Below are 13,814 nucleotides of genomic sequence, written 5' to 3'. Positions count from 1 at the left end.
CAGGACCATGTCTGGAATGTTTGGGGAAAATTGAACTTACACATATGAGAGTAAGGTGGGGGCAATAAAAAAATATATCATGAAAATTCTATAAATTAAATGTGTAAGTGCTTAGTAGTGGGAAAATATTCCATGGTGTTGAGTTTTTTCTTAAGGAAGGTAAGTTTTGATCCAAGTCTTCCAGGAAGTAATTACACAGTTTGACAAAATAGAGAGTATTATAGATGGACAATTCCATCTAAATGTGTCAGTTAACATAGGTATTTACCTATATTCCAGTCACATAGTAAATCATGGGTATGTGTATGTGTGTGTGTATTGTCACCCTGCTTATTTAACTTATATGCAGAGTATATCATGAGAAACGCTGGACTGGAAGAAACACAAGCTGGAATCAAGATTGCCGGGAGAAATATCAATAACCTCAGATATGCAGATGACACCACCCTTATGGCAGAAAGTGAAGAGGAGCTAAAAAGCCTCTTGATGAAAGTGAAAGAGGAGAGCGAAAAAGTTGGCCTAAAGCTCAATATTCAGAAAACGAAGATCATGGCATCTGGTCCCATCACTTCATGGGAAATAGATGGGGAAACAGTGGAAACAGTGTCAGACTTTATTTTTTTGGGCTCCAGAATCACTGCAGATTGTGACTGCAGCCATGAAATTAAAAGACGCTTACTCCTTGGAAGAAAAGTTATGACCAACCTAGATAGCATATTCAGAAGCAGAGACATTACTTTGCCAACTAAGGTCTGTCTAGTTAAGGCTATGGTTTTTCCAGTGGTCATGTATGGATGTGAGAGTTGGACTGTGAAGAAGGCTGAGCGCCGAAGAATTGATGCTTTTGAACTGTGGTGTTGGAGAAGACTCTTGAGAGTCCCTTGGACTGCAAGGAGATCCAACCAGTCCGTCCTAAAGGAAATCAGTCCTGAATATTCATTGGAAGAGCTGATGCTAAAGCTGAAACTCCAGTACTTTGGCCACCTCATGAGAAGAGTTGACTCACTGGAAAAAACTCTGATGCTGGGAGGGATTGGGGGCAGGAGGAGAAGGGGACACAGAGGATGAGATGGCTGGATGGCATCACTGACTGGATGGACATGAGTCTGAGTGAACTCCGGGAGATGGTGATGGACAGGGAAGCCTGGCGTGCTGTGATTCATGGGGTCGCAGAGTCAGATACGACTGAGAGACTGAACTGAACTGACACATATATATTATGTATTTAACCATTATTATTAAGGTTATTTTTTATTGCTAAGTTTTGTATGTGAGAAGTATATAGACTGGCTTAGCTTGTGAGAAGGAGTTGATTTGGGTCTGATCTGGGTACCATTTTTAACTAATAAAATAGAATTTTAAAATTACTATAACATTTTTTCTTTTTTGTATTCTAGATACCAAAATAATTTCCCTTTCTCACCTTGAGATGATGTGGTCTAATACAAAGAATTTTCCTCCATTTCTTGTGAGAATCTTATATAAATCAAGACTGCGATACTATGGAAAACCCGATAAAAAGATGATTGAGCCATACCAAGTATGAATTGTGATAAGGTGTTATATGTTAATTTATCAATCATAAATTATAACTTGCAGACCTGATATCTTCATTGGGATAATTTATGTTGAAATAACATGTTAAAAGTTCAACTTAGTAATGTAAATAATGAACATAAATATATGTTTCAAGGTATTTTTCTATATAGTTTCTTATACAAAAAGGAATTATTTCTGTATTAGTGCTCTTTAGTTTCCTTGATCCAGCTAGTCTCCTTCACACCTTTTTCTGGATCTTCAATGTTTTCCTTTTTTACTGAGATTTCTATACCAGCATATAAATATTAGTAATATATAGTCTCTGTGCACATGCTCAGTTGCTTCAGTTGTGTCCAACTCTTCGCAATCCCATGGGCTGTAGTCCTCTGTCCACGAAATTTTCCTAGTAAGAATACTGGAATGGGTTGTCATGCTTTCCTCCATGAGATCTTCTTGACCCAGAGATCAAACCTGTGTTGCCTGCATCTCCTATACTGCAGCCAGATTCTTTACCCCTGAGCCACCATGGAAGCCCACATATAGAGTATAATTTTCCATTTTAAAAAAGGAAAACAATCTTTGACGTCAGGACACCTGTATTCTCTCTCTCCTTCTGGCAAGCTCCTTGAAGTAGTCTACACTAGTTGTTTTCACTGCCTTGCCTCCTGTTCACTTCTCAACACAATTAATTTGGCTCTTTTCTTCAGCTGGTCACTCACTATAGAGACCTTAATTGTCAAATCTATCTGACACTTCTCTGTTATCTTGACTGTGCATATGATGCTGATTTCTGTCCCATTTTTTTTAAACTTAACATTTTACTGTATTTCCACATTATCAAAAATTATTTTGAGTGCTTTGCTAAGCTTTTATAATAAAAGTTATACATACTTCTAGGGAATTTGCAAAGTGTATAAAGATATATAAAGCTGATAAATGATATCAACCCAAATCCTACCACTCAGTGAGAATCACTGTTAATATTAGTATGTTTTATTCCCCCGTTTTGTATGTATAGATCATATATATACATACATGTATGTATCTCATATATGCATATGTCTGTGATAGCATGTCTATGTCATGTATACCACATCTATGCATATATGCATTCCTATCATGTATTTGTTGTCGTTTAGTTACCAAGTCATGTCCAACTCTTTGTGATCCCATGAACTATGGCCTGCCAGCCTACTCTGTCCATGGGATTTCCTAGGCAAGAATACTGGAGTGTGTTGCCACTTCCTTCACCAGGGGATATTCACGACCCAGGGATCAAACCCATGTCTTCTGCGCTGGCGGGTGGATTCTTTATCGCTGAGCCCCTATGGAAGTCCCCTATCATATATTACGTATAACTATGTCATATATCATTGGAGAAGGCAGTGGCACCCCACTCCAGTAATCTTGCCTGGAAAATCCCATGGATAGAGGAGCCTGGTGAGCTGCAGTCCATGAGGTCTCTATGAGTCAGACACGACTGACCGACTTCACTTTCACTTTTCACTTTCACGCAGTGGAGAAAGGAATGGCAACCCACTCCAGTGTTCTTGCCTGGAGAATCCCAGGGACGTGGAAGCCTGATGGGCTGCTGTCTATGGGGCTGCACAGAGTCGGACACGACTGAAGTGACTTAGCAGCAGCATTTTCTCACATTACTAAAAGTTCTTCATTCATAACTTTTCATCATTACAGAGTCTCTCATATTACATCATAAATTATTCAGTGGTTCTCCTATAATTTTGCTTCCTCATTCTTAAAAAATAAAATTTGAACACCATGTAGGTTAAAGTAACAAAGATGCATTTATTAAGTAAAAATATATGCTTTTGCTTTTTTTTTCCTAGACCTTTTTGGAAGTCGCTGGCAGCTCAAGCACAGTGTCTGTGATTATGTGGAATACCCTGTGTCCTGAGTGGTACAAAAGTCTGCATGTTGGTTTAGTTCTTCTGCTTCAAAATTATTCTGTTAAAAAGAGTTATCCATTCAGGATGCAGCCTCTTCCTGTGGATCCACAGATCAAACTAATTTCTACAATGGGTTAAGTATTCAGTGAATTTGTTATTTTATCAGTATTTTGTTTGTATAAATTTGCAAAGTACCATATCAGTCAAAAGAACTTAAAAATTACTGAAGCTGTTAGAACCTGACAAACCTTTAAATTCCTTTATCCATAAAAAAATTTTGAGCAATCACTTAATAAGTGTATTTATTCATTTATTAAGGAAAAGCATCTGAGATGTTTATTATTGATTAATGAATGAGTGCCACTTTGGATTTACTTATTTTTCTTTTCTTTCATTTTTGTATTAAAATATTAAATTAGTGACTTGAATATAGTTTTTGTTACTTCAAGGTGCCATTTCAAAGGGCTTTTGTCAACATTCTATTTTGAAATAATTTCGAAATTACACAGAAGTTGAAAGAATAGTATAAAGAACTCCTGTATGCCCTTCACACAGATTCAGCAGTTGGCAACATTTACTTTATCATTTCTCCACGATAGCTAGCTAGATAGATAGATAGATAGATAGATAGATAGATAGATAGATCTCACCTCTGAACCATTTGAGAGTAAGTGGCAGCCATCATATATGCATATCCCTTTACCTCTAAACACTTTGGTGATACTTTACTCTCTATTTCCTAAGAATAAGAACATTCTATTACACAGTCACAGGTCACAGTATAGTTATCAAAACTAGGAAATTTAAAGTTGATATAATAATGTTATATAACTTATGATCAGTATTCAAATGTTGCCAGTTATTGTAATCTTGAAAGGACTCTTCCTAATTAGTATTAAAATCACAGTATTGATATCTTGGCATCATCCTTAATATTTGGGGAACATTAGAATTAATATATTAAGTGATTGCTTAAGGTGTGGATATGACTTCTTTGAATTTCCATTTTTGAAAATTGTAGGACACATCAGTCAACAGTTTTAAGCACTGTTTTTGCTTTGTCATAGTTTTATACTGGACCTGCATTTCTATGTATTCTGAACTCCCTAGCTGACCTATTAGGGTTAATTACATAAAGAATGTTCAGCTAATGTAGCCTTTGTTCACTGTTTACTGAAACATATATTTAGGACAATTTCGTATAATTCTGTATTAGTGTCTACCGGCTATTGATGGTAGACATCAATCTGGCTGGGTGAACAAGATATTAATTAATTTGGTATGACTAGTCCATTATCACATTACTCTTTATCATAGGAGAAGATAAACTGATTGCTGTTGATATTTAATTAAGAAAACGTAGTGAAAGCTAATTCTAAACGTATATTATTGTGTCTGCCAATTTATAAATTCTTTCCCACAACCATGCATCTCCAAGTGACAAAATTGTTTTTTAGTAAAAATTGAGACCTTCTTTGTCAATAACAGATAAGGTAAGTGACTTTGTTGATGTCATATAATTGATCACTGGCATAGTGAAAATTGAAACCTAGTTCTCCTGACACCTAACCTAGTGTTCTTTTTACTAAATACAGTGTTTTCTGATATAAAGAAAATTAACTTCAATCACAGTTTCTATGTGGCTGTGGACAAATCTAGAAATGAGTCTGTACTAATAGCTGCTTCTAAACCTTAAAAACATACGGAAAGTGGGACAATAGACAGCATGTGGTCAGTAGATAATAGTTATTAAAACATAGCAGTGAAAGTGAATTGAGCTCTATGCTACCTCTGTTACATAGAATTATAGGGCCAGATTTTCATAATATAAACTCTCTTTTTAAGATATGCTGCTGCTGCTGTCACTTCAGTCGTGTCCAACTCTATGCGACCCCATAGACGGCAGCCCACTAGGCAAAGCTATTTATACTTTTAAGTGAATAATTACAAATATAGAAATCATTTTTAAAATGGGAACTTTAATGAGAACATGTTTAAAATGCACCTTTTAGTCTTTAGAACGATTTTACTTATCAGTGTTAGCATCAGTCTCTGTTATCCCACACCTTTTTAATAAGTAACAGGACTTTTTCCCTCTTCATCAAGGGTCAGTGAGCTATTTCTATAAATAGCTGAATAGTAAATATTATAGGATGTATAAGCAGTATAGTCTCTTTCACAACAACTCAGCTCTGTCTTTATTGAGTGAAAGAAACCAAAGATAACGTGTCAATGGATGGGCATAGCTGTATTACAGTAAAACTTTTATTTGCAAAACACAGGCAGCCATCTACAAGCCATAGTTTGCCTAGTGTTCTTGTATAAGTGGATCTCAATACTACTGATACATTAGCATCATTTGGGGAGCTTTAAAGATCCATGACCATGAATTATTAATACTTATTTTTAGGAGGGGACCACACATTGTTGTATCTCTGAAACTCCTCAGTTGGATTCTAATGTACAGCCAGGGTTGAAAACTATTGATCTATGATTTTTAAAAATCTCAGTGTGATTAATCATCTTTTAAAGGGAAAAAAAGCTCTATAAACTGTGCTCGGCACAGGGAACACAAAGATAAGTAATATAGAATTCTACCCTTAGAATTAATCTAACACATAGATAGAGAACCTGTGGACACAGCAGGGGGAAGGAGAGGGCAGGACGAATTAAGAGAGTAGCATTGAAACATATACATTACTCTGTGTGAAAAAGATAGCTAGTGGGGAGCTGCTGTATAGTACAGGGAGCTCAACGAGGTCCTCTGTGATGACCTAAGGAGTGGGAAGTAGGGGATATATGTATACTTATAGCTGATTCATGTTGTTCTACAGCAGAAACCAACACAACAGTTATCCTCCAATTAAAAAAAATAATTAGTCTAACAGGGTATAACAGATATGTAAGATGAACAAATTACATGAACATGAAAGACTGCTGACAGTAAATGGTAAGAAAAAAGGATGAATGGAAGGGGAGAGGAAAGGAACAGAAATGTAGTTGAGGAAAGAGTGAATGGTCTGGAGAGTAGGAGAATGGGTTGAATTGGAGAAAACGTAAGTAAGGGTTAGGGATAAGAACAGGGTAGTTAAAATATTATGAGAGAATACATGAGAAAGAGTTTGCAATGAGGGCCAGTTTGGTCAGTACAGAAATAAGGATCTGTGATACTATCACTGCCTTCTAAGTGTTGATGTTGGAACACAAACCGTTGGGGTAATTTAGCTTGGTTTATTTTTTCATGCTTACACACATCGTTGTAAGTTATAGAAACTAATGTAATTTTAAAGAAACTAAATAAATGGAAGCTTGTGAAGATGAAATTTCTGTTGTAAAAAAAGGACATGTTTGCTGGCAATGTATGATTTTTGTATATTGCCTTTTTGTTTATTGTTCTGTCCTATCTTGTACAAAATAGTGTTCAGTTCACATACACAAATGATAAACCTTTTAAAGTCTTGAGATTTTCAGACTGTATTACATAATACATATTGAGGTAATAACCTTAAGTGTTTAGGGTTTGGGGTGAAGGAAGTTTTTAATTCATTTGAAATCCTAGCATTTTAGAGTTGGGAGGGACCTTGAGTATAACTGAGTAACTATGGCTATGAAAGTGGTTTGTAAAATGCAAACTATTTTCTAAGCGCAAGGTAATACCATGTAATATAAACTTTCTTCACTCATATATGAAAAGGTAAAAGAGAATTTTATAGTCACATGTTTGGTAAGAGGCAAAATGAGAAAGCAGTCATCTTCATTCTGGTTTAATCTTTGTTTGCTACATAGCAAATCCTTAGAAAAATATTGACATTAAAGAAATAAGAAATCCAGATAGTTCTATGACTATTAAAGTGAATCAGAAGTTTAAAATAATCACACACACACCCACCACCCACCCACCAGGCAGGTATCATTGTATAGGCAAATTCTAGCAAACATTGAAGGAATGTGTCATTCCAAAATTTCCAGAGAATAAAGTAAGAAGCTATACTCTCTGACTTATTCTTTGCTACCAATATAACCTTGATAATCAAAACCAAATAAGAATTTTATGAATATGGAAAACTAAAGGCTGCCTTTAGCTATGAACATATATACAGATATACAAAATTGAAGGTTAGCAGACTGAATTGTTATATGTTTTAAAAAAGTGATTACACATTGTGACTAAGTTGTATTGTTTTCCAGCAATGCAAAGTTGATTTTACTTACAAAAATAGACAAGTGTCACTTCTATATTAATAGATTAAAGAAGGTTGTCCTAGCAGAGCCCTAAAAGTCATTTGCTAAAATTTTACACACATTCATAAATTTTAAAAAGAAAATAGCAAGAAAAGGAACTTTCCACAACTGATAAAGGATGTTTGCAAAACAAAATGAAAACAAACACAACTCTCAAGGGGAAAATTTAGAAACACTCCAAAATTTTTTGGGGGGCCATGCCTTGTGTCATACTAGATCTTAGTTCCCCAACCAGGGATTGAACCTGAGCCCTCTGTAGCGGAAGGGCAGAGTCTTAATGACTGGACTACTGGGGAAGTCCTGAAACACTCCTTTGTAAAATGGGGACCATTGATGGTCTTTTATTACTATTTCTGTTCAATGTTGTACAGGCTGCCCTTGCCAATGTGGGGATGCGTGAGTGCCTGTATGCTCAGCTGTGTCTTGATTCTTTGCGACCCCGTGGACTCTAGCCCGCTAGGCTTCTCTGTCCTTGGAATTTTCCAGGCAAGAATACTGGAGTGGGTTGCCATACCCTCCTCCAGGGGATCTTCCCAACCCAGGGATCAAACCCGCATTGGCAGGTCAGTTCTTTACCACTGCACCACCTAGTAAGAAGATAAAATCCATTAAAAGCATAAGAGCTTTTTATTGAGGTATAGTTGATGTATTGGCCTCCTGGGTAGCTCAGCTGGTAAAGAATCTGCCTGCAATGCAGTAGACCCCCATTTGAGTCCTGGGTTGGGAAATTCCCCCAGAGAATGGATAGGCTACCCACTCCAGTATTCTTGGGCTTCCCCAGTAGCTCAGATGATAAAGAATCCTGCAATGCAGCAGACCTTGGTTCGATTCCTGGTTTGGGAAGATCCCCTAGAGGAAGGCATGGCAACCCACTCCAGTATTCTTGCCTGGAGAATCCCATGGACAGAGGAGCCTGGCGGGCTACAGTCCATGGAGTTGCAAAGAGTAGAACACAGCTGAGCAACTAGGCACAGCACAACACAGTTGCTGTATTGCTGTAGAGTATGTTAGTTTCAGGTGTCCTACATAGTGACTTGACATTTGCATACATTACAAAATGATCACCGTAAGTCTAGTGACCACCTGTCCCCAAAGAAAGTTATTATAATGTTTTTATAAAGTTATTATAACTTCTTCTTTTGTATATTACATCCCCTTGGCTTACTTATTATATAACTGCAAGTTTGTACCTCTTAATTCCCATCATCTATTTCATCCCCCAACCCCTGGCAACAGCTGATTTAGTCTGTGTATCTGTGAGTCTGTTTTTATTTCACTTGTTGAATATATTTTAAGATTCCACACATACGCGAGACCATATGGTATTTATATTTCTCTATCTGGCTTATTTCACATAGCATAATATCCTCTAGATCCATCCATGTTTCAAGTAGCAAGATTTCATTATTTTTGATGGCTGAGTAATATTCCACTGTGTGTGTGTGTCACACACACCATATCTTTATCCATTAGTCTGTCAATTAACATTTAGGTTGCTTCCATATCTTGATTATTGTAAATGACACTTCAGTGAACACTGATGTGCATATACCTTTTTGAATTAGTGTTTTTGTTTTCTCAGGTAAATAGCAAGAAGTTAAATTGCTGGGTCATATGGTAGTTCTGTTTTTAACTTTTTGAGGAACCTCTATATTGTTGTCTATAGGGGCTGCATCAGTTTACAATCCCAACAGTGCACAAAGGTACCCTTTCCTTTACATACCTGCCAACATCTGTCATTTGTTGTCTTTTATGATGATAACCATTCTAACAGGTGTGTGGTGGTATCTCATTATGGTTTTGATTTGCAGTTTCCTAATGATTAGTGATGTTGTACATCTTTTCTTGTCCATTGGTCATCTTTGTGTTGTCTAAGAAAAATAAATATCTATTTAGGTCCTCTTCCCAGCTTTTAATTTAGTTTTTTTCTTTAATATTTGTATAAATTATTTGTCTATTTTAGATATTCACCCCTTATTGAATTATCGTTTGTAAATACCTTCTCCCTTCAATGGGCTCTCTTTTCATTTTGTTGATAATTTACTTTGCTTTGCAAAAGTTTGACAAGGTCACATTTGTTTACTTTTGTTTTTATTTCCCGTGCCTGAGGAGACAGATCCAAAAATATATGCTAAGATCAGTGTCAGAGAGCATACTGCCTCTGTTTTCTTTTCAGAAGTTTTAGGGTTTCAGGTCTTGCATTTAAGTCTTTAATCCATTTTGAGTTTTATCTTTGTATATGGTGTGAGAAAGTAGTCCAGTTTGATTCTTTTGCATATAGCTGTCCAATATTCCCAATGTCATTTATTGAAGAGGCTATTTTTCCCCATTCTTGCCTCCTTTGTCATGGATTAATTGACCATATAAGCATGGATCACCAGGGCTATATGCTTAGGGGTGCCTCCTATGTGGGTTGTGTGAGCCCTCCTATTGTGAATGACTACTGTGGACATGCTGGTAGGCAGGGCAGCCCCTGGCCTGGTTGGCTGCCAGACCCTACCTTGTATGGAGGCTGCTGGCCACTGGAAGGTGGAAGCCAGTCCCTGGGCAAGGGATGGGATTGTCGAGTGCGTCCATGGCTAGTGCCAACCTGCTGGTGGGTGGACCTGGGTTACTGCAGGTCTAGCTGCTTGGAGAAGGAAATGGCAACCCACTCCAGTGTTCTTGCCTGGAGAATCCCAGGGATGGGGGAGCCTGGTGAGCTGCTGTCTATGGGGTTGCACAGAGTCGGACACGACTGAAGCGACTTAGCAGCAGCAGCAGCTGCTTGGTATGGAGGTGTCCCAGGACTGGTGCTGACCAGCTGGTAGGTGGGTAAGCCAGAAACTTCTGCCATAGGGCAAAGCCCCAGTCATACCTGACCCACAGACTCTGCTGTGGACCTTCAAGGATGCATCAGCGAATGGGGGAGAGGCTGCCCTAGCAGTTTCTTTCACCTTAAGGACACCTCTCTTTTCTGTGTCATCCCTAACTTTAACTCTTGAGAAAACGCTAAATATTGGAGGATCAGAAAGAGGGCATCTGGTGTATTGAGACACCCATTCACATTTTGATAAGTCCCCCAAGGTGCACCTCGAGGTCTCTTGATGTTTTCCATTTGAGGAACGGATCCAGTTCTAGTTCAGGGGTTTCTCCCTGTAGACAGGGCACCCAGTTTGCAAGGTGCTGCTTTGCACAAATGTCACAGGCTTAGTGGGACCTGGAAGTCACATTTGGGGCATTCTTGCCATTTGGTTTTTTGAATTTCTGGGCATCTCTTTGCCATTTGCTTTTTTGGGGTAACTTCCTGCTGGCGTGATTTGGTTTGGTTTGTTTGCTTTGAGTACACAGATATTTTGTACTAATTGCTTCCTCTAAGGTTCCATCTCCAAGTCCCCTAGGAAAAATCCTAAGTGATTGGTAGACCTATGGTTATGATCCAATGAGGAGAAAAAAACTTGACAAAACTTTAAGAAAGGCTTTCTAGGCGCAAACTTGCATTTCTGTCTTTGAGATGTAAATGTTCTATCTGATCTTCCTAGGATATTCTGTGTTTGTGTGTTTGTATGTATGTGTTTTGAAAACTCTGACCTTTTGGACAAAGGTCACAGGTCTGATGGAACTGGGAAGCCATGTTAATGTTACTCTCTGGCTGGAGAAGGCAATGGCACCCCACTCCAGTACTCTTGCCTGGAAAATCCCATGGATGGAGGAGCCTGGTAGGCTGCAGTCCCTGGGGTCACGAAGAGTTGGACACGACTGTGCGACTTCCCTTTCACTTTTCACTTTCATGCATTGGAGAAGGAAATGGCAACCCACTCCAGTGTTCTTGCCTGGAGAATCCCAGGGATGGGGGAGCCTGGTGGGCTGCCGTCCATGGGGTCACACAGAGTCGGACACGACTGAAGTGACTTAGCAGCAGCAGCAGCTGGCTGGCTACGTTTTGGTTTATTCTGGTTACTTTGGTAACACACAGACATCTGGTACTAACTGCTTCCTCTAAGGCTTCCTCTACGTTTTCTTGTTTCTTTCTCCTCAAATCCCTGCGAACAGGCAAGTGGCTATGGAAGCAATTGAGGAACTCTGGCCAGGGTTACTCTCTGGGGTGTTCCAAAGGCCCTGCAGCCCACTGTGCCACAGTATCTGCTACCCAAGCAAGTGAAGGCTCTCCTTTCCTTCTGCCTTAAGTTGAGAACCAGGCCAATTAAAATTGTGCAAGCACAGGTCAGGCACTTAAAAGCCAGTAGGGTGCCTACTGCTTGAAGACTCCCTTGACTGGATAAGGGGGATCACAGAATGGACCAGGCTACTAGGGTATCCACCCCCAACAAGACAACTTCCATGCAATGCCAGATACATCTGGTTCAAACATAACACTGAGCCCACTTTTCCCTGGCCGCTGCCTTCCTGGCAAGACTATGAGGTGGATTCCTCAGCCTGTCTTTTCTATTACCTTCACCTCTTTCCCCCTTGGTCCAGACTGATTTACAGGAGGCTAAGTGTTGCCTCTGAGCCTTCCCAAGAGGCCTTCTTCCATAAGCTAGAAAAGGAAAAGTAAACCTTTCCAACATAGGTAAATTGGTATGTCAGTCCTTCAGTTTCATTGAGGTAGCCACACAGTTCTTTTTTTTAAAAAAAGGAAAAACAAAACTATCCTTGTTTTACAAATGTAATCTTTACAGGACCAGAAGGGTGGCTCCAAAATTAATCCCAAACCCACCAATCCTTTTACCACTTCCCAAATCCTCCATGTTTATCTTAAGAGGCTTGTAACTATTTTCAAAAAGGGGAGACAAAGTCATCCTAGGAAGAACTTGCCTGTATCTTTGAGATGGAAGTGTCCTATCTGGTCTTCTCAGGACGGCTCATCTCTGCTGTCTTTTAAAATGTAAATTTTAGAGGGAGTAAACTAGAAGTTGGCTTGTCCAAGGTAAATAGAAATCCTAAATGCTTTTTCTGCAAATATTTAGCCATCTAGCCAAGTGAATTTTACTTGTTTCATCTGTCAGAAACCCAATTTTAATGCAACTTCTTTTGTAAACTGATCGGTTTTACATTGCTGAACCTGACTCAGGACTGAAATCTTAAAATAAGAACTGAGGTCTCTGTGTGTGTGTATGTATCTTTGACTTTGGATAACATTGCCTTGGTTGATTTGTAAAAGAGCTGTATTTAATTAGCTTAAATAAAAGTAAGTGCTTATAAACCAAACAATTCAAAGTACAAAAGAAATTAAGCTAAGTGAGTTTCAGGCTCACATGAGCTAGGAAATATTTAGAATCAAATTAATATCTGAAATTAATGTTTGTTATTACAAATTTGTCAGCAAGGAAAGGAACTTGCTATGAAGAAATGTTTAAGGACAGAAAATGTAAATGAAATAAGAATTTTAGATAAATACTATTAAGGGTAATAGTGGCATGGTGGTAAAGAATCTGCCTGCCAATGCAGGAGATGCAGGTTTCATCCCTGGCTTGGGAAGATCCCCTGGAGGAGGAAATGTCAACCCACTTCAGTATTCTTGCCTGGAAAACTCCATGGACAGAGGAACTTGGTGGACTACAGTCTATGGGGTCGCAGAGTTGGACACAACTGAGCATACAATATTAAGAGAAAAAAATGACATTATATTCCTATATCATCCTATAAAAATCAATGCCAGACATATCAAATGCTTAAATATGAAAGGCAAAACTTTTAGAAGAACTTATAGAAAGTATGTTTGCCTTTAGGATAAGGAAGCATCTTTTGGATAGCACAAAGAAATGGTAACCATAAAAGAAAGATTAATAATCTTAACTACATTAAAATTAAGAACTTGTGGGACTTCCCTGGTGGTCCAATGGCTGACTCCACGCTCCCAGTGTAGAGGGCCCAGGTTCTTTTCCTGATCGGGAAACTAGATCCCTCAGGCCACAGCTAAGAGTTTACATGCCACAGGTAAAAAAGATCCTGCATGCTGCAACTAAGACCCAGCACAGCCAAATAAATAAACAAAATATTTTTAAAAGGATAAAACAAATATTAAGAACTTTTGTCCATCAAAAGACACCCCAAAAAATTCAAAAACTGGGTAAAGATATTTGCAATAGTATAATCAACAAAGGTATTCAGTATATATAAAGAACTAATACAAATAAGAAAAAG

The 13,814-nt window shown here is 38.3% G+C and overlaps 1 protein-coding gene across 1 annotated transcript in view; it reads left to right on the top strand.

Moving 5' to 3' along the window:
* The window catches only part of CXHXorf57 (chromosome X CXorf57 homolog), a 97,005-nt gene that overhangs the window by 19,210 nt on the left and 63,981 nt on the right, over positions 1-13,814 (top strand). The window contains 2 exon segments of the mRNA XM_018044101.1: positions 1,398-1,540; positions 3,387-3,579. Coding sequence (XP_017899590.1) covers positions 1,398-1,540; positions 3,387-3,579 — 336 coding nt within the window.

Source organism: Capra hircus (assembly GCF_001704415.2).
Source record: "Capra hircus breed San Clemente chromosome X unlocalized genomic scaffold, ASM170441v1, whole genome shotgun sequence".
Lineage (NCBI taxonomy): Eukaryota > Metazoa > Chordata > Mammalia > Artiodactyla > Bovidae > Capra > Capra hircus.
Note: the sequence above shows the minus strand (reverse complement) of the source record. Positions and strands in the feature narration are given on the sequence as shown.